The sequence below is a fragment of the Podarcis tiliguerta genome, assembly GCF_965153285.1.
Source record: "Podarcis tiliguerta genome assembly, chromosome: 12".
NCBI classification, from domain to species: Eukaryota; Metazoa; Chordata; class Lepidosauria; order Squamata; family Lacertidae; genus Podarcis; species Podarcis tiliguerta.
In genome coordinates this window covers 7,926,466-7,947,173 of record NC_139545.1, presented here as the reverse complement: position 1 = coordinate 7,947,173, position 20,708 = coordinate 7,926,466, and the positions used below count along the sequence as shown (strand labels likewise).

General features: G+C 42.7%; 1 protein-coding gene across 2 annotated transcripts in view; it reads left to right on the top strand.

Annotated features, from left to right (window-relative positions):
- ITGA9 (integrin subunit alpha 9) overlaps positions 1 to 20,708 on the top strand; it is a 250,059-nt gene that overhangs the window by 220,743 nt on the left and 8,608 nt on the right. The window contains exons 27-28 of one of the 2 annotated variants that reach the window (XR_014503854.1): positions 8,639 to 9,096; positions 9,278 to 10,516. Coding sequence is in view for 1 of the 2 variants with exons in the window: in XM_083407018.1 (XP_083263144.1) it covers positions 8,639 to 8,758 (120 nt within the window). In the remaining variant the exon portion in view is untranslated. Of the gene's footprint in view, positions 1 to 8,638; positions 9,097 to 9,277; positions 10,517 to 20,708 lie in introns of those variants that run through there. The other variant, XM_083407018.1, reaches the window with a different exon arrangement.

Sequence of the window (20,708 nt, the reverse complement as noted above, 5' to 3'; positions counted from 1 at the left end):
AGAGCCTGTTTGCTTGTAATTTTATATATATATATATAATATTTTTTATTAAGGTTTTTACATAAAAGAAAAAACAAAAGAAAAATACAAAGTACAAAAAGACAAAAACAACAGCACAGAAAAAACCAAAAATAAAAACAATTCCATTTTCATAATATTCCTTGCATTTACTTATTTCCCAGACTTCCCCACACCTCCCCTCACTGTATTCCAGTTCAAATATTTAATCAGCAAATCCCTTCCCTCTATCTTAACTTAATCTTTATCTTAATATCTTAATGTGTCCTAATCTTTTCTTAATATCTTAATATGTTAAACCTTTTAATTTTACACCTTTTAACCTTCAAATTTTCCATATTCCTTCACCACTTTATTGCTAATAACCTTTTAACCTCAATCCGATGTCATTCTAACATTCATTAATCTTATAATATTTCTGTAAATAGTCTTTAAATTTCTTCCAATCTTCTTCCACCGTCTCTTCTCCCTGGTCTCTGATTCTGCCAGTCAGTTTTGCCAATTCCATGTAGTCCATCACCTTCATCTGCCATTCTTCCAGAGTGGGTAATTCTTGTGTCTTCCACTACTGCGCAATAAGTATTCTTGCTGCTGTTGTGGCATACATAAAGAGCCATGTTTCTGCTACAGGGTTTCACTTGTGTTTGTGGGACTAAGCACGCCTTTGAAACCCCACAGAAGAAAGGTGGTGTGTGGATACACCTTTGAAGGGGAGTAGTGAGCAAAATACCTGCACACGCCGTTCCTCGGAACCACCCCTTCCCAAAGAGCCTGTTTGCTTGTAATATTTAGTAACACTTAATTTGATGCTAATTGTGCCACTTTCCCCTCAGCTTATTCCCTCTCGGTATTTGCCTTTGTAAAGCATGACCACAATCCATTGAAACCCAGCTTGCATTCTCTGCATGTCATAGAAGGATTGTGTGGAAAAACCCATTCTGGCTTCATTGGATTAGATATCAAACATCTTTGCTAAGCATCGTGCAAAATTATTTCCAAGCTTCCTGATACCGGCTGTCACACCAATCCTGAATACATTACTTGGAATTGCTTACAGTGGAACATGAATCCAAGCAAATGAGGTTGGGATCACAGCCTAGAACAATTTGGCTGCCATGTTGAATGCATTCTAGGAATTTAGATCCACAAATCCAATTAAATTGGACGAAACCAGGAATTAGAAGCATCCCCGAAGGTTTAACAATCCTAAATGTCTTTAGAGATCTTTCAGACCAGAATTTATCACACTTTGAATCAGGGCTGGCCAGTGGCGTAGCGTGGGGGGTGCAGGGGGGGCCGGCCGCACCGGGCGCAACATCGGGGGGGGGGGCGCTCGCACTCGCAGCTCTCTGCCCCTACCTGGCTCACTCAATCTCTCTCACTGCAGTGCTGGCTGTGCGAATCCGATCCGAGGCGCCGGGTCGCTGCCCACTGTGGAGGGGGGGGGTGCCAGGCGTGTGGTGCGGTGCGGAGAGAGAGCGAGGGACTATCTGGGGGAGGGACAGTGCAGCGGGGGGCGCAAATTACTTGCCTTGCCCCAGGTTAGGGGGCGCAAATTACTTGCCTTGCCCCGGGTGCTGACAACCCACGCAACGCCACTGGGGCTGGCCCAAGACATTTTGGCACCTGAGGCAAACCACAAAATGATGACCCATCCCCGCCAGGGAAGAAGATATACAACAGGGACAAGGGGGCAGATCAGATCAGTCTTACCCAACAATGGGAATCAGAGGCCATCAGTTGTTGGAAGGCCCCACTCTGAATCACATGGGGGGGGTATAGAGCCCAAGAGACCCCTGAGGGCAGCCCTCACCATTTCCTCTCTGTGGGAGGAGACCAGAAGCACCTCCTGTTCATTGAGAAGCCAGATGTTTGGCCCTCCAGATGTTTGCACTACATCTCCCACCAACTTTGGCCCATCAGCCAACATTATCTGGAGGGTCAAAGTTTCCCCACTCCTGAAGTAAAGGATTTAGTAATTCTCCAGAATGATAAGTGTAAGTGTAATCAGAGCGGATTGTTCTCAGTTGTTCCTTACTGCTTAAAATGACACTTTCCTACTGCCCAAAGTGGGATTCTTAAAAAATCATTTTGGGTTACAGTTTTTACAATTTCATCTTAATGTTGTAAAAAGAAAGAAAGACACATATAATCTCTAATCAGGATGCTGCCTCAGGCTTTGGGGAAGCACTGGCTGGAAAAGGACAAGTTGGACAGAATTTAGTTTTGAAGCATCAGTTTGCAATCTCGTTCTTTTCTAATATGAATGTTAGCTTTTAATCTTCGTCCGTGCAATTTCCATATGGCTCTTGGCTTCTCTGATCTTGAATGCTTTGTGTTGGGTCATATTCAGGAAAAAAATGTAAGACATGTGGTTTGGCTCGCAATATTCATTCTTTTCTCTCTCTCTCCACCCCCCCCCCCCCCTGGCCATGGGAATTCAGGAGGAAATAATGCATATTGCAACCACAGTTATTCATACATAACAACTTTTTGGGTTGTCTCCTTCCTCTTCCTTCTGAAACAGCCCCCTGTCAGTCCCCCCCCCCCTTTTTTTACTTTTGAGTAGCATCAATTCATCTTCCCCATACCTCTCTTTGAGCTGCTATCTAATGGACACGGACGTGAAACAGCTGATGAGATTTCTTACCATTGAAAATAGTGTTGCTGGGTATCCCACACTCCTCAGTGTTAAAAGTCTTGCATTTCAGCAGTAGGGTGGATGTCACAAACTGTTTTAAAAAGCAATTTATAAGAGAATCCTAAACAACTGTCTTACATATGTATTATGATTTTCACCCTCCCTTGTTTATCCATATTGGTAAAAATGGGCTGCCCCTAAAAAGGACGGTTGTAAACAACTGTTTGAAATGTTTTGTTCAGATAGAGGCACACGTTGCCACCTAAAACTTCATGCCCAGCATACTTTAGCTGCGACACATGCATACAGGTAAACTAGCATCCTGATCATAATGCGGAAAGTGGCAGAAAGCTACATGTGCAAGTCAGAGATGTTTGCTCAGCATAAGAAAGAATGTGGTAAAAGGATCCCATCCAGATGGCACTGGTTTATGATCCAAGCCGCATGCCAAAGAGGAAGGAAATTGCCATATTTTTCTGTGTATGAGACGCCCCCTTTTTGGGGGGACTCCAAATTAAGAAAACACCTCTCAGCATTACCCGTGTATAAGACGAGCCCCAATTTTTTGGTTAAAAAACCTAGTGATACATGGAAAAATACGGTAGTTACCCATCTAGAGTGCTAGCCAGTCCATTCTCACCTCTTCTATAGAGACACGGGTGGCACTGTGGTCTAAACCACTGAGCCTCTTGGGCTTGCTGATCAGAAGGTCGGCGGTTCAAATCCCCACAACGGGGTGAGCTCCCGTTGCTCAGTCCCAGCTCCTGCCAACCTAGCAGTTCGAAAGCATGCCAGTGCAAGTAGATAAATAAGTAGCTCTCTGGCAGGAAGGTAAATGGCATTTCCGTGCGCTTTGGTTTGCATCACGGTGTTCTGTTGTGCCAGAAGCAGTTTGGTCATGCTAGCCACATGATCTGGAAAACTATCTGTGGCCAAACGCCGGCTCCCTCAGCCTGAAAGCGAGATTAGAGCCTCAAACCCATGGTCGCCTTTGACTGGCCTTAATCATCCAGGGGTCCTTTAACTTCTACTTTTACCTTACCTCATGCAGGAGGAGGAGGAGGAGTTCCTCCGCATAACAAACACTCTGTGAGGTGAGTGGGGCTGAGAGACTTCAAAGAAGTGTGACTGGCCCAAGGTCACCCAACAGCTGCATGTGGAAGAGCGGGGAAGCGAACCCGGTTCACCAGATTACGAGACTACCGCTCTTAACCACTGCACCACACTGGCTCTGCACCACACTGCGGGGACACGGGGGGTGCTGTGGGTTATACCACAGAGCCTAGGACTCGCCAATCAGAAGGTCGGCAGTTCGAATCCACGCGATGGGGTGAGCTCCCGTTGCTCGGTCCCTGCTCCTGCCAACCTAGCAGTTCGAAAGCACGTCAAAGTGCAAGTAGATAAATAGGTACCACTCCGGCGGGAAGATAAACGGCGTTTCCGTGCGCAGCTCTGGTTTGCCAGAAGCGGCTTAGTCATGCTGGCCACATGACCCGGAAGCTGTACGCCGGCTCCCTCGGCCAATAAAGCGAGATGAGCGCCGCAACGCAAGAGTCGGACACACCTGGACCTAATGGTCAGGGATCTCTTTACCTTTACCTTACCTCATGCAGGACAGTAATTGTGTGAGAGATTATTTATCTTTGTGTTACAAGTATCACATAAGCAGCATACTTCTCTTCACTTAAATATTCTCTTCCCTTCCTCCTTCGTAAGCACAGATTACCGACTTTAGTGAACTACTGTATATTTATATGTATAGCAAGGGAGATGCTTAAGTTTCCTGCAAGTTTAACGAAAAAAGGGTTGGATCTAACTTGCACTGAAGCCCTGTGAGTAGGTGACTATGACAGTGTGAGGAGTTAGTCATGACCAACACGAGTCTAGTTGGTGTCAGTGAGAACTAAGTGCAACTAACTTACTTCGGATCCAACCCAATGAGTTTATTATTACTTCTTGCTAATATTACTGCACGGGAGGGCACTTACCTAGCCTCCTGACAGGTGAGTTAGTACTGGTGACCAGGAGGCAGAGTGGGAGGGACAAGATGGTGGGGAGATCAGTGCTGTGCAAACACACCATCAGGAGTGCCATATTGGCCCTGCCTGTGTCCTTGCCCAGCGCCAACCTCCTTGCCATCTTGCCCCTCTCTCTCCTCGTCACTAGTAGCGGCCCACCTGTCGGGAGGTCTGATAAGTGCCATCCTTTGCTACTGCTTAATAATAATAAATAAATTTTATTTATACCCTGCCCTCCCCAGCCAAGACCGGGCTCAGGGCGGCTAACAACCAATAATAAAAAGAAGTTGATTAAAATACAACTTAAAAAGCAAGATTAAAAGACAACATTAAAACATTAAAATGCAGCCTCTTCACAGGAGGAGAAAGGAAAAAAAGAAAGAGGGGGAGGGAGCCAAATTGACTCCAAGCCAAAGGCCAGGCGGAACAGCTCTGTCTTACAGGCCCTGCGGAAAGAAATCAGATTCCCCAGGGCGCTGGTCTCATGAGACAGAGCGGAGCCAGTGTTGAAAAGACCCTGGCTCTGGTCGAGGCTAATCTCACTTCCTTAGGGCCCGGGACCTCTAGGGTGTTGCTATTGATGGACCTTAAGTATGAGACATCCGTCAAAGAGCAGTGGTAAATATACATGCTTCTGATGTATGGCAACTGTGGAAACGACCTGTCATTCACTTTAAATTAGAAACCAAAGTGGTTGTTACTTTCCCCCCAAGATGATTTTTGTGGTCACTCTGTGTATGGGCCCATGTGGAAAGGCAATCTTCTGAGGGGGTTCAGCAGGCATTCTCCTTGTCACAGTGCCACCGGCCAAACCTCACTGTGAATTTATTTCTAAGCAAATCCCGGGGTTGGGGTGGGGAATAGTCATTTAACTCTAAATTCCCCTGGAAGGGCCCTTTTAGTGTAGTGTGAAATGCAGAATCTAAATAAACTGCAGCAAGAGCTTTTCAATATGTTGAGAATTGTAAGAGCGAAATAATGCTGGAACTCAAACTGCATTCTAACATGGATCCAGTTTTGCGCTCAGGTTCTTGGGCATCTGGTTCAAAGCATGAAAAATGAGTCTCTGATTCACTCCACGTTTTTATAACCCTTTTATTTCAATTAGGCCCACAGCCTTTTCCCAACCCAGTCTTCCTTTCTCCTGTATCAACCATAATATATGTTTCGCCGTTGGAGATCACTCAGATCTAAGACAGCGCTAAGTACAAGGAGATGTTACTGCTAAGCTAGCCAAGAAAGGCAAGACCAGGATTTGCTCTTTAACAGATTGTTAGCTAGCAGTGAAGATGTAAGTGGTTCAAGAGCATGGCGTCTGGCTGGCACATTTCCTTTTCACCAGCATCCTTGCCAACACCTGAAGAAGATGAATTGCTTCCACTTCTTCATGCTTTCAATGGCCACGTCATGATGCATGTTAGATCAAAACCCTTTTTGTTATTTTCACTGGAGCTGATAGATTGTGCTGCTTAAAAACGAAAGAAATGTTTATAAAAGTGACATCCTTTCTTTTTTGAAGTCTTGCGTTGCTGGAACAGACCAAGATCCATTTAGTCCAGCATTCTGTTTGCAGAAGGGACCAGACAAATTTCTCTAGGTGATCAGTAACAGGGAATGGAGGTTTTGGCCTTTGTCTTTGTTTGTTCCCAGCACTTAGTGTCCTGACTCTCTACATAGACACGCTTTGTGGGTAATAATTCTATGGATGTTGTTGTTGTTTAGTCGTTCAGTCGTGCCCGACTCTTCGTGACCCCATGGACCAGAGCACACCAGGCACTCCTGTCTTCCACTGCCACCCGCAGTTTGGTCAGATTCATGTTTGTAGCTTCGAGAACACTGTCCAACCATCTTGTCCTCTGTCGTCCCCTTCTCCTTGTGCCCTCCATCTTTCCCAACATCAGGGTCTTTTCCAGGGAGTCTTCTCTTCTCATGAGGTGGCCAAAGTATTGGAGCCTCAGCTTCACGATCTGTCCTTCCAGTGAGCACTCAGGGCTGATTTCCTTAAGAATGGATGCGTTTGATCTTCTTGCAGTCCATGGGACTCTCAAGAGTCTCCTCCAGCACCATAATTCAAAAGCGTCAATTCTTCGGCGATCAGCCTTCTTTATGGTCCAGCTCTCACTTCCATACATCACTACTGGGAAAACCATAGCTTTTACTATACGGACCTTTGTTGGCAAGGTGATGTCTCTACTTTTTAAAATGCTGTCTAGGTTTGTCATTGCTTTAATTCTATGGAAATAATAATAATAATAATTAATTTAATTTAATTTTAATAGAGTTTAATTTATAAAATGATCTAAGTGGCTACCATTGTATCTTTCTCATATTGTTTTATTGAGGTTAGGGATAAAAAGAACATCACAAATGCATAAAAGCAACAATGACAATAATATTTTAATAATAGATCCCTACTACTCCATTACTAAAAAAAACCCCCAACCATCCCATGCCCGGCAAATATTATGTCAATTTACGCTACAATTGTTCTGATTCAACTACTCAACTCAATAGTGGCATTGGGTAATGGCAACAGAGTCAGTGACAGTTGGCCTTACAGTCTAAGGCAAAGCCTTCTTTCTTCTTCCTTGGCATAGCCTTGGGTGGTATTTGAGTCCATACCTGTGAAACCATAATATTGTGTTCCAACCGGAAGCTTGTATACAGGAGTATTGAATGATTTTGAGTGATCTGATTTCATTTTGAATTTGAGAGCGGGGAAACATCGTCACTAATATGTATGTGTCTACTTTGGAAGGTTATATCTGGAAAAGCTCTCTGGAAAAACGAATCTGCTGGTTTGAGTAGATTGCTGGAAGGCAGATATGTATTTCTAACCCCTGATCAGCGGACAGATACATTGGAATATCTTTCCAAGTAGGCACAAATGACATATAGACATTTTGCCTTGGCTTTTAAATAATATCAACAATAATAAATGACAGTAGTAGTTGTTGAATTAGTAATAGTCTTTAGTACCAACGTACCACTTAAGAAATCCAGCCAGTGCAAAATTAACAGAAATGCTGGGAAATAATGTTTTGCATTAATGTATAGCTCATGTGGGTGGCGCTGTGGGTAGGACTTGCTGATCAGAAGGTCAGCGGTTCGAATCCCTGCGACGGGGTGAGCTCCTGTTGCTCGGTCCCTGCTCCTGCCAACCTAGCAGTTTGAAAGCACGTCAAAGTGCAAGTAGATAAATAGGTACTGCTCCTGCGGGAAGGTAAATGTCGTTTCCGTGCGCTGCTCTGGTTCGCCAGAATCAGCTTAGTCATGCTGGCCACATGACCCGGAAGATGTACGCCGGCTCCCTCGGCCAATAAAGCGAGACGAGCGCCGCAACCCCAGAATCGGCCACGATTAGACCTAATGGTCAGGGGTCCCTTTACCTTTACCTTTATAGCTCATGGAACTTAAGACTATATTACTTTATCCTGCCTGGAGGGTTGGTGAATTTGATTTGACCCTTTGGCCTGGGAAGGTTGCACTTCTCAACTCTTGAAGCTTTGCTACCAGATGACTGGTTTCAATGAAAATTGACCCATTCTGTTCTGTCCTTTCTTTTTTTGAATGAGTTTCTAGAAGTTTTAATGGAAATTAGAGGAGATTGGCATCTTCGTGCCAGCTGCTACACCCTTGTGATAGCTGACAGTGAAGGGAACTTTATGCCTGGGGAGGAATGGCAATAAGATGGAATTTCAGAGAATGAGACATTTCTTCTTATCAGTGCTTACATCTGATTTTGTTTCTTGTGTGTGTGTTTTTTAAAGGAAAGGCTTTTTTAAAACCCTTGAGGAAAAGTAGCCTTGACAGCTGAAAGTTGCAAATGTGTTTGACATTATTATACTGTGCTATGCTTTGGAAATGTTAATAGGGAATTCAGTGTAGCATGTCTGTCATACGAAATAATGAAGACTTGTTGTGTAAATGATATATATATATTTTCCTAATTGCTTTGTAGGTGGTCTTTGAGGCCTTGCATAATCTGGAGCCTCGTGGTTATGTGGTTGGATGGATCATTGCTATCAGTTTGCTGGTGGGAATTCTCATCTTCCTGTTTCTGGCTGTGCTGCTGTGGAAGGTAAGCTTTCTGTCAGACACAACACAGACACAAGGATTAGGCACGGCCTTGGCATAAAATGTGCATCCCCCCCCCCCCCGCGGCCCCCTTTCAGTCCCTGGTAAGTATTTAGCATCCATTAGCTTTAATGAGCAAACAGTGTTCCGCACCGAGGACATAAAATGTCAGAAAAAAGTTCATTCCCCTTATTGGGAAAATGGAAGATACATAACAAGAAGCCACTTCCATATAATTTTCTGCCAGTCAATATTCAAGTAGCTCCTTTAGTTTGAACCTAATTCCGTGACTTATTTAGCATCAAAACGTGGTAGTGTCTTCTGCATGATTCCCCATTATCAGTGGCGTAGCGTGGGGGGTGCGGGGGGGGGGGCGGCCGCACCGGGCGCAACATCTGGGGGTTAGGGTTAGGGGGCGCAAATCCATGGGTTAGGAGGCGCAAATCCACGGGTTAGGGGGCGCAAATTACTTGCCTTGCCCCAGGTGCTGACAACCCACGCTATGCCACTGTCCATTATAAAGAGTCATTTGGTTGGATGTTTTAGGCAGCTTTTTATTCAGGACATTTTCTGCTCTTTATTCATCACTATAATAAAACTTGGATGTTTTGGTTGTTGTTGTTGTTTTAATTAATTAATTAATTAATTAATTAAAGCAAATGTTTCCCTGCCTCCAGTAAACAGTATTTATATCTGTTGTGCAACCCACAGTTTTCACATCACCACCAGTAAGGAAATTGCATAGAAGTGTGGCCAGCATTTTGATGGTGCTGTTAGTTACACACCCAAAAGATAGATCCCTGCCCCTAGGAGCTTGCAATCTAAGCTTGCGGGTGCGTGAGGGGAGTCAAAAGGAGATACAAGGGACAAAGGCATGTAAATGCCATTAAATGCATTGTTGCTGCCACACCCTCCATTTTGGCATGGTCACACCAGCTCAAGGAAACGTAATTCCCAATACAAACAGCAGTGACACATGCAGCCTACTTCCTCAAGCACTCAAAAATTCTGGGGAAAGCATATACCTGAGTTTGGCTTCCTTTTTGAAGTTTTTGAGATTTATTTACAAATATGCAAGTGAAGCATAGGAAGAGACTATGATTCTAATATGATCTAGTTGAGATTCCGGCATTGCAGGGACTAGATGACCCAAAAGGTACCTTCTAACTCTGCAGTTCTTTGATTCTATGGGACAGACAGGCTAGCACTCCTACAAGCTGCAACTTCAGTGCCTTACATCAGAGGCTCAGAGATGCCGCCTTTCCATAGTTAACCATACTCATAATTGCAAATGAACATAGTCATTGTTGTTTAGTTGTGTCCGACTCTTCATGACCCCATGAACCAGAGCACGCCAGGCACTCCTGTCTTCCACTTCCTCCCGCAGTTTGGTCAAACTCATTTTAGTAGCTTTGAGAACACTGTCCAACCATCTCATCCTCTGTCGTCCCCTTCTCCTTGTGCCCTCCATCTTTCCCAACATCAGGGTCTTTTCCAGGGAGTCTTCTCTTCTTATGAGGTGGCCAAAGTATTGGAACCTCAGCTTCCGGATCTGTCCTTCCAGTGAGCACTCAGGGCTGATTTCCTTCAGAATGGATAGGTTTGATCTTCTTGCAGTCCATGGGACTCTCAAGAGTCTCCTCCAGCACCATAATTCAAAAGCATCAATTCTTCGGAGGTCATAAACAATAAATAAAACACTTCAAAAAGTACACAACCAAACTGAGCAGATTCCTCATAAATAATAAGGTCTGAAAATAAAGATTAAAAATTAACATCATCAACAACAACAAATGTCAAACATCCCCCCAGCCCAAGATTCTGTTTAACAGCCTGAGCTTTTGTAGCTGGAGTCAGTCCAGGCTCCGTCCTCCCAGGCCAGGCGGAAAAACACTTGCAAGGTAGGGAGCTGGTCTTCCAGGACTCACAGCCAAGATGGTCTCTTTCAAGAGGGTAAAGGCGGCTAGCCACAGTTTAAAAGACACTAGCCATTTTTACCCTAACACCCCTGCCTCAGAGATAGGCCTTGAAGCATAAAGTCAGGCTAATTCACAGCTGCCATGGCAGACTCTAATGTAAATATCACATGCTTTCCATTACAGTAGCTTTTCAGTCCCTTCTTAATAACGCAATTTTAACATACAAAGCTCTCTTTCACAAAAGGAATACCTTGTTTATCACTGTCTTGCTTAGTGTTGGCCACAGATACACAGGCCCTGTTTAGGAGATGTTGAAAGCAGCCTTCCTGTAAATATCCCACGGCTTATTTGTGCAGTTGAAAAGCAGTTGTGATGTTGTAAAAGAAGAGCTTGAAATTGCTTGGGAGCTAAGCACCATTATAAACGCAACATATCCCCTGTTCCCTCTCTGTGGCCTCACAGTGTGTTATTCGTCTTTATTCTGCTGGCTAAAATGCACAGCTGAATGTTTTCTAACAGGAAAATATATATATATGAATCCTTTGCCAGTGATTTTCTGCCTAGCCTGTCATTTCAGTCCAGAGATCAAAAGGACATAAGAGAGAGCCTTGCTGGATCAGAGCAATGGCCCAGGAAGTCCAGCATCGTATTCTCACAGTAGACAACCAGATCCCTGTGGGAAACCCACAAGCGGGAGTCGAGCTGCTATTCAGAAGCATTGCTGCCTCCAGCTGTGATCCTTCTTCTTATACGAGGGGCTGAAGTACCAGGGGCAAGTGGGAGGGAGGTCCTGTTATCTGCCTACTTAGGGCCCTTGTATTTACGGGACCATCTCTCCTGGTATGCCCTGCTAAGGACTTTAAGGTCTATGAAGGATCATAGTTTAGAGGTCCCGGGCCCTAAGGAAGTCAGACTATCCTCCACCAGGGCCAGGGCCTTCTCAGTGATGGCTCCGACCTGGTGGAATGCTCTGTCCCACGAGACCAGAGCCCTGCAGGATTTAACTTCCTTCTGCAGGGCCTGTAAGACAGAGCGATTCCGCCTGGCTTTCAATTTGAACTTAGCCTGATCTTTTATTCCCCTTCCTTCCCTCCCCCTCCCCTTTTTATGAAGATTACCCACTCTGGGATCCCACAGCTAATTCTCCCCAGTCTCCTCGCTGGCCCAAATAGGACTAATTTAGCCAGCTAGCCCTGGTGATCATCTAATGCTTATTGGATGGCTTTCAGTGCATGACCAGTGACACCCATTTATATAACCCCTTTAAGAGGGGACCCTGGAATCGCCGCCGCAGGGGGGTGAATCACCACTCCCCCCCCCATTATAGGGGAGAAAATACTAAAGGATTCCATCCAAGGCCATAACCACCAAAGTTGTGACAAATTGGTATGGGGAAGACAAAACCTGCCAATGCAGGAAAATTTCTTCCCGGTCCTTCAACAGCAACCAGTCATAGAACCTAGCAGCGCCCGTTAAACAGGGAGCAAAAGTTAACCAGCAAACAAGAAAACATTAAATAAGGGAAGGTAGGGAGGGTGAATCTCCAGAGCCATCTGCCTGGCTAATACTGGCTCCTCCCCCTATTTATGATGGGGCTGGCCCCACCTCCCAGCAATGAAACTGAATACTGCGGCTGGGCATGAACCTCTGAATAATACACTGAGAAGCTGGCCAGCCCAAGTTCCCTGGGAACTGTAGCACCGCACGCAATCCCGCAAAGGGCACCCACAATATATGATTTGAGTGCTCATTTTGTGATTTCCTGGGATTGTTTTGCTTATTTATTTACATTTTTTTGTTACCCTGCTCTTCAGTCAGGAAAGTATCTCAGAGCAGTTTACAAAGAGCAAAAATAATACAAGGTTGCATTTTCCCATGTTATCCAACATCTTTTTAAAAATACTTATTTTTTTAAAGCAAACCTGTCCAAACTAAACAAATAAAAAGCTGGAGCCCCAAATCACAAAAAAAAAAGTTGTGGTATGTGTGTTTTTTAAAAGCTGTCACTTAGCAGCTTTCTAACTTCCTCATAACTTTTTATGAGCTGCAGTTTGTTTCATAGTTGATAAATCCAGGTATGTTCACCTCAAAATACTCCTTACCCCTTTTACTGCGACATGGTATTTGAAACACAATAGTAGCATATTTCTAATGTAGCTTTTATTTTTGGCAAATCTTTTGGATAAATATAATGGGAGTTTAGTTTCTGACCCAGCATTCATATGTTTCATTTATTTTCCAAGAGTGACGTTTAAATGTGTTCATCTGCTCCAAATGAGTTCAGGTTAGAATCACAGGCTTTATTCTGCATACTCAGAACTGTGTATCACAGTGAGGAAATCAATTGGAACAGGCAGAAGACTACTCTGGTGTAAGTCAGTACAGGATGACTTCTTGCGAGCTGTCAAAATCACTTCACACACATGAAGGAATGATGGCAGATTATTATTATTTTAGAAGTCTTTGTCCTGTCTATTTCTCCAAATAGGTTTGAGGAGACTAGACAGCCACACAACACCTCTAGGGGGCTGATGTGTCTTTGGCCCCCTCAATATTTGTTAGAAAGGGGCTGGGCCCACTCAGTGTTGAGGAGGCCTAGTGTCACACACGTTGTAGCTTCAGTGGCCAGTTCCTCCAGAGCATTTGGCCTCCTCCAGACAAAGTGACAGGTCCCCTCGGTTTTTAGGGCAACCTGGCTCCTCTACACCCCAACACACATTCAAATTAATAAGTTAATAGTATCTATTTAACATCTATTAAACTGAGCCAGCAAAAATTACACAACTGATCAAAGACTGTTTTAAGAAGCCAGGTCTTCACCAGCCACTAAAGCAATAGAGTAATGGGGCCTGGCAGAACTTGCTTGGCAAGGCCTTGCTAACTGACCCTAGTTGATACCAACTTTGCCTCCTGAGATCAAGGGATTTGAAGCAGAACCTCAGAAGATGAACTTTGTGGGACAATTGGATGGAAACTCCCATCCGCTTCCTTCATGTTTAGATTCGGCAAGCTGCATGAACGTGTACAGTTGAAGTTTATTACATTAAGCCGGCTCTTTACAAACATGCTTAATACTTGCAACTTCCTCCTTCAAGAAAATGTGACTTCACAGTCAATACTCCTGATATCCATTAGGAGCATCCATGGGGAGGATGGGCTTATGAAATTTGCGGTCACCATGAAGTCATGCAGTGAATGACTGGTAATTGGAGTGTGACTTTGCTGAGCTCTCCAGAACAGGGCATCTTCCAGTATCTACTAGTCCAGGGGTCAGCAAACTTTTTCAGCAGGGGGTTGGTCCACTATGCCTCAGACCTTGTGGGGAGCCGGACTATATTTTGGGAAAAAATAATGAATGAATTCCTATGCCCCACACATAACCCAGAGATGCATTTTTTTTAAAAGCACACACATTCTGCTCATGTAAAAACACCAGGCAGGCCCCACAAATAACCCAGAGACGCATTTTAAATAAAAGGACACATTCTACTCAAGTAAAAACACGCTGATTCCCGGACCGTCCGCGGGCTGGATTTAGAAGGCGATTGGGCTGGATCCGGAACAGCCCATGTTCTAGTCCAAAGCCTGTTCCAAGCAGGCATGGACTTTCCATCCTTTTGCTGAGATGTGGACATGTACAAGGTTAAGTGCAAAGGCCCAGGCAGCTGCATCACTGTTCAGCTTTGGCTAGCTCACAGCTGAACGTGTGAACAGACTCCATTGAAATGCATTATTTTGGGGGTGACAAATCTGTTGTCATTCATTGGATGAACCTGCATGAAATCAGAAGTCCTTTCGCACTCCAGGCAGTGTGAGACTTGCTATTCAAGGAGAGGAGAAACCTGTGCACTAAGCCTCAGTTTTTTAAACCCATGAAGGTCTGAGCTTATGGTCCATGTAGGAAAAGGCTGTGCAAATTTCATCTACCATGCCCAGGGCATAGGAAGTTAACTCACAAATGAGCTAGAATGAGCATTGACAGTTTTACTGTATGTACAAACACTGTGACAGATTCGGTAGAGAAACGAGATGGATTATGCACAGTTGCCACTTCATAGAAATAGGAACTTGGTCAAGCCTCTCCTAATTCTTCACTGTATTTCCATTTGTCCTTCACAAGTAATTGCACTTTGTTGGTGGTCTGGGTATATGCTTGCAAAGGCAACACATCGTCTGCAATCATGTGGGTAAACAGCCTATCTGATTTTAAAGTTTGTCCAATGGGGACACTGCATACATCAAAAACCAGTTACACAGTCTAGCTTTTATCTTGGCACCAGATAAACATATTTAATCCACTGGCAAGCAAGAAGTCCTTTTGTGGTGCAGCAGACCTTTCAAAATATCTAGTATTCTTAAGAACCCAAGCCAAGACACACTATATATGCCAACTTTAAAACTGCAAATAAGCGCATATGATTATAAAATTCTCAGACATATAAACTTAAAAGAGCAGATACATTTTAAAAATAAACAACTGTTCCATAGGTCCATCGTTCTGAGAACTGGGAGGTATTAATTCCTTGATATGCATTACCCCTGCTTGAACCAAGCACAGAACAATTGTTTATGCTAGTAATTATGGAAAAGATACAATTTTCTGTCAAATATTCTGTATTTTTGGCAGGCAAAATGAACCATTTACATTACTCTTTTATTGAGCTCAGTGATACTAGTTTAACTTTAGCCTAAATATAGAGTTTTTAAAGCAGTGCCAGAAATTTTGTAATTTTTTTGTATCCTTTTGGAGGAAAAAAAGAGTAGCATATTTAATAAATCATTTGCCTGACAGTGATACAGCATTTAGCTACTACCGTGTTCCAGCTGGGTTTTGCGAAATATGAATGTACTTACGTTGTTGTTCAACTATATTTTGCTCTTCTCATTTCTGAAGAGTAAAAATTGGGCAAAACACTTCCTGGGGTTTATCACCTTCATTATAAAGGCAGGATTTTGTCAACTAATAGTTAACTCCCACTGATTTCAGTAATCATGTTAATTGTGTCCTTATGTATCTCCCATTAATCTCAATGATAATTTGAAAGGGCTTCAGTTTGTGCGAGTCATGTCTGATATCCAGAAAAAATATTAAAACCTAAAACTTTCAGTGTTAACACATTTTTGTTAATACAGATTCATACTTAAGGCCTAAAATGTTTATCTAAACTCATTCATTTTAAATGGAATTGATGAAGAAAGCAATATGATCTCAAAGTCATGACTTTCAAACTATGGCTGTGTTTGAAGGATTATCTGTGGTCTTGTAAACCATGGTTTATAATGCTGTGGATGAGCACCATGGCTGTACATTCCTCCTTCCTTCCTTCCTTCCTTCCTTCCTTCCTCCCTCCCTCCCTCCCTCCCTCCCTCCCTCCCCCCCATCACATGATCTAGTCTGAGCTTCTTGTCCTGGTTTGTTAACCGACATTAAGCCAGTTTCCCAGTTTGGATGTAATTGGGAACTCAAGCTTAACGCAAGTCAAGATTTCTATACCAAGGCCAGTGGCAGCAAGGCAGGCAGGGTTGGAGTGTGCAGCCATAACTCATCCATGTTTTCACAACCCATGGTTTATGAAGATGCAGATGACTCTCCAAATGTGTAATATTAAGCGAAACAGATTTTTTAAAAAATAGTTCATCTTTATTCTGTTTGTATGAACGACTGCTCCGTCCCATTCCCTGTACTCTCTTGACATAGATAAAGAGTGTCCGGTGAACGGGAGAAGGGGCCATGTTTTATTTTTGTGCAGTTGTTGTAGTTAATATGGGCTGACTAGAGAATGTGCACATGCGGCAGTGATTGTGCACATTCTCACGGCATAGGGAATGTGCACAAAGGGACACGGATAGGAAATATTGTCCGGTCAACATGCATAGGTTCCAACCTTAACTAAGGACTCTTTCCAATGCTGCAGTTATACTCATCCAACAGACTTCCTTTCATGCAGTGGAACTTCCTTTTCCTCTCCTGTCCCTCCCAGCACACCTTGCACCCTAAAAATCAGCTCCAGAGGAGTGAGTAGATTTTTTTGTAGGTCTAGGCAGAGCAGAAGAAGCAGAAGTCCTGTTGCACCAACAGAACTCTGCTTCAGCTGCATTGAATACAACCCTATAATCCCAACATGTAGAAATATGACAATCATACATAGGAAATGGAAGGGTCTCCAGAATTATCTGTATCTGTAACTACTGAAATTTCAGTAAATAACTCCAAGAAAGTGGAAGTATTCACCTTGTTGGCATATAAGTATTTCAACAGTTTAATCTTCTTGGTCATCGTCTGAATCTGTGAATGGAAAGGATATTTTCCCCTATACAGTGCCTTCCCTTTAACTTTTCCTGTGCTGTTTCTTTTGGCAGTTCAGTGGATATTTAAGCCTTTCGTTGCCTGTTCTTGTTGTGGTGATTAATTGCTGTTTAGTCCCAGCCGCCTATTTTGGGTTTGAGACATCTATTTTTGTAAGGAAGGGGGAGAGAGATTTCAAAGACTAAAATCTGCGTTTTAGTTATTGCATTATTTCCCGCCTTTGAAATGCCTTCAAATTAAATCCCAACTTGCCTTTAGTTACGCTTCAAACAGAAATGCAATTTTTACCACCTCTAAAAAGTTATATTTAAAGAATGCAGTAGATGGCAGTGTAACTATACTGGATGATGTTGATTTTGCTTAGCTAAAGGATCTGGGAATTGACTTTTGCATTCAAACTTCGCATTAGTGCCTTTTCTGCTGGAGCTCAGTTATATTGCTAGTACTATGTGGCGACAATGTTCAGTTCTGCTTTTCAATTTTCACTGGGAACCATGGGAAATTGTTAGCAGAAGTTGTCAGGTGGTTTTTGCTGATTCCCGGAAGCATGGAAAGTGACCATCATGCTATGTTAAAGCCAGGGGACAGATTTTCCCTTGGCTTTGTTTCTGTACAACACAAAGCGTAGCATGGTATTATAGATGGAGCACCTAATTGTATGCACAGTCATATGCAAACATATGTATATTCTACACACACATAAGGACATTCAGTTCACTAAGAGCCAGCGTGGTGTAGTGGTTAAGAGCAGTGGACTCCTAATCTGGGGAACCGGGTTCGCGTCTCCGCTCCTCCTCATGCAGCTGCTGGGTGACCTTGGGCCAGTCACAGTCTCTCAGCCCCACTCACCTCACAGAGTGTTTGTTGTGGGGGAGGAAGGGAAAGGAGAATGTGAGCCGCTTTGAGACTCCTGAAGGGGAGTGAAAGGCGGGATATCAAATCCAAACTCTTCTAAGAGACCCAACAAAGTTTGAGTTATCAATTGCATCTGATAATCAGGTTAAAGTTACTCTGAGTAGTATATATGAGATTATAACTGATTTGAAATCATCAGGGCACAATGGCCGGGTAGAATGGAAACGAGATATGTTGATGACAATTTCAGAGGGAAAACATGTCTAGATTTGGAAGAATGTCTCATGTTCTACTGTATGTATGAATTTTAAAGAGGAGTTGTGAATGACGAAAAAGCTTATGGCACCAACTAGATTAAATGACAATAATTTAAAAAGGCAGGCTTGGAAGCAATTGATGATAATTAAACAATCAATGGCCTTTTAATCTTCATTTGTGGGGGGGTTATGCTTATTTTTACTATGCTATATATTTTTTGTGTTTTGATATTGTAAACTGCCCTGTGGTCCTAGGATGAAGGGCAGTATAGAAATGTAATTAGTAATAATTATAGTAATAGTTAAAAAATAGCTGTAGTGGTGAAAACTAGTTAAAATGTATTGTTATAGTACTGCAACATTTTTGTAGCATTGTAGTTTGCTTTTGACTTCATTTTCTTGCACACATCTAATATTTGAATAAAAGAAAAATGAATAGGAAATATCATAAAAGGTCGCAGTAGGGAAAGAAAGATCAGTGCAGAAAAATATGACATTGTGATTTTCAGAAAATTCTATCCCAGTTTATAATGCTCATTTTCAGGTTATAATGCTCGTTTTTCTGGAAGTGGGTCCAAATCTCTTCCCCCCTGCCCCGCCCATCCTGTTGATTTCTTTTTTATTAATAATTTTTTATTTGCAAATTTTATTTTGATTTTCCCCTGCTTATTTCTTGACATTGATTGGTGGTTCAGAGGCAACTAACACTCATTATTTTCCTTTCATAGAGCAATAATCTGCAGATGGAAAGAATTATCCAGAATAAAGCAACAGGTTTTTGAACCGTTGCCAAACACTTAACACAGATTGCATGTTGTGAATATGGGAGTAGTGACTTTTTGTACAATCAAGCTAATTGCATCAAATGGGGGATATTCAGAAGTAGTGCACTTTTTACAGTGACGAGCCTGACCATCACTTTCACCTGGAACAGAAATAAGCATTGGCAAATTGTCCAGTTCTTAGACGGGGAGAAATTATAATAACTAATAACTGCAAACTCATAAATGAAGACAAAGTGTAAACACTAACAAGCTGAGCTGAGCTAAAACTGAGTTAGAGAGGTATGTACTTGCAAGCCTGGAAGCAGTTAGAATACCTGTTAGGCAGTACTTTGAAACAGTGAATGGTGCCTGTTCTGGAATGTGAGCTAAAATGCAACCCATTTTGTAATAGATGCTCTTACTTTTGCAAGTAAACACCCCAAATGTACAGTGTTGATTACTGGTGAAATGGAAATCTCTCTAGAAATATTTAATAGATGCATGGTGAGATACACACACACTTTTTCGCGGTGGGGGAACAAACAGCCAAAAAAGCAGTCTTTGTTCTTGCTGTTGATCTGATGCTTTTTCTCCCCAAAATTGCTTTCCCTTTATCTTTTTGACCCCGCTTCCCAAAAAAAATTGTATTATTTATATTCTCCATATTGATCTGTTTTGTCTTTATGCTCACCCAAAACAACAGAATATATTGAATATATTCAATGCTAATAGGATCAATGCTGGCCCCTTGCCCCATGTTTAGTCATCTCATGTGGGACCAGTCATTTTAAATTAATCAGAAAAGCTTCGGGGGAAAGACATTACATTCCTGCTGGGCCAGTCTCAAGGAAGAACACTGCTGTATCTTATTGCAGGCTTATTGTGGGCTTCTTTTCAAAATTCTGCTTTTCCAAGCCCTCTTCTGACCTGTATTTGTCATTTATGTGCCCCCTCCCCTCCAAATGTTAAAAAGTTCACAAAGATCACAAAAAGCCTTGAGGAATGTTCCATCCCCGAAACCTACAAAGAAATCTACAAAAATAAGCTAGGCCCACCCCTAAAACAAGATACATCCCACACATAGTTTCTGCCACCCAAATTACCACTGGAGAAGAGAGACCCTTTCTTGAGCATAATTAATTAATCGGCCTTGATCGTCTTATCTTTTACTGATTCGAGCACTTTTCAGATGTTATATGAACAAGGGGCAGAAGGTTAGGAATCCACAAGCCCAGATCTCCATCCATTAATTATATTGTTTTCTCCTGCTCTGGAGGGTAAGACTCGAACCAAAGGCTTCAAGTTAAAGGAGATTCCCTATGCTACCAAGATTCTTGCTTTTTCTTGGGCTGTGCAATTTTTCATTATCTTTTGGAATCTGCATGTTGTGAATGGATCACAGGACAAATATTGGAGCTGTCCCTTAATTTTGCGCGTTAGCTGTAAATGGTAAAGCAAACACGCTCACTTTAAAGAATTTTGTTTCAATTAAATGCATATATGAGAGTGCCTTATCTCTGCTGATCTCCCTCTGTTCTGGCCTTGTTTCAGAGCACTTAACAGAGATTACAGCAAAGTCAACAGCAGCAGAGATTGCAGCAAATCTTTGGTTTCCTAGCAGGATCACCTGTAGATTCTCGGTTTCATGCTTCATTAATATTTATTAACTTTTCCAGTTCATTTTAATGCTTGTGGGAAGCCCTGCGCACATATTCTTGATCCAGTTGTGAAATAATACAAGCGCCTGAAATTGTTGCAACAAACTTTTAAAGATAATTCCTGAAGCAGATGTTTTGCAAAGAGACATATTTTTTTTATTAAAAGAACAGTAGGAAATTGTCTGCTCTTGCTT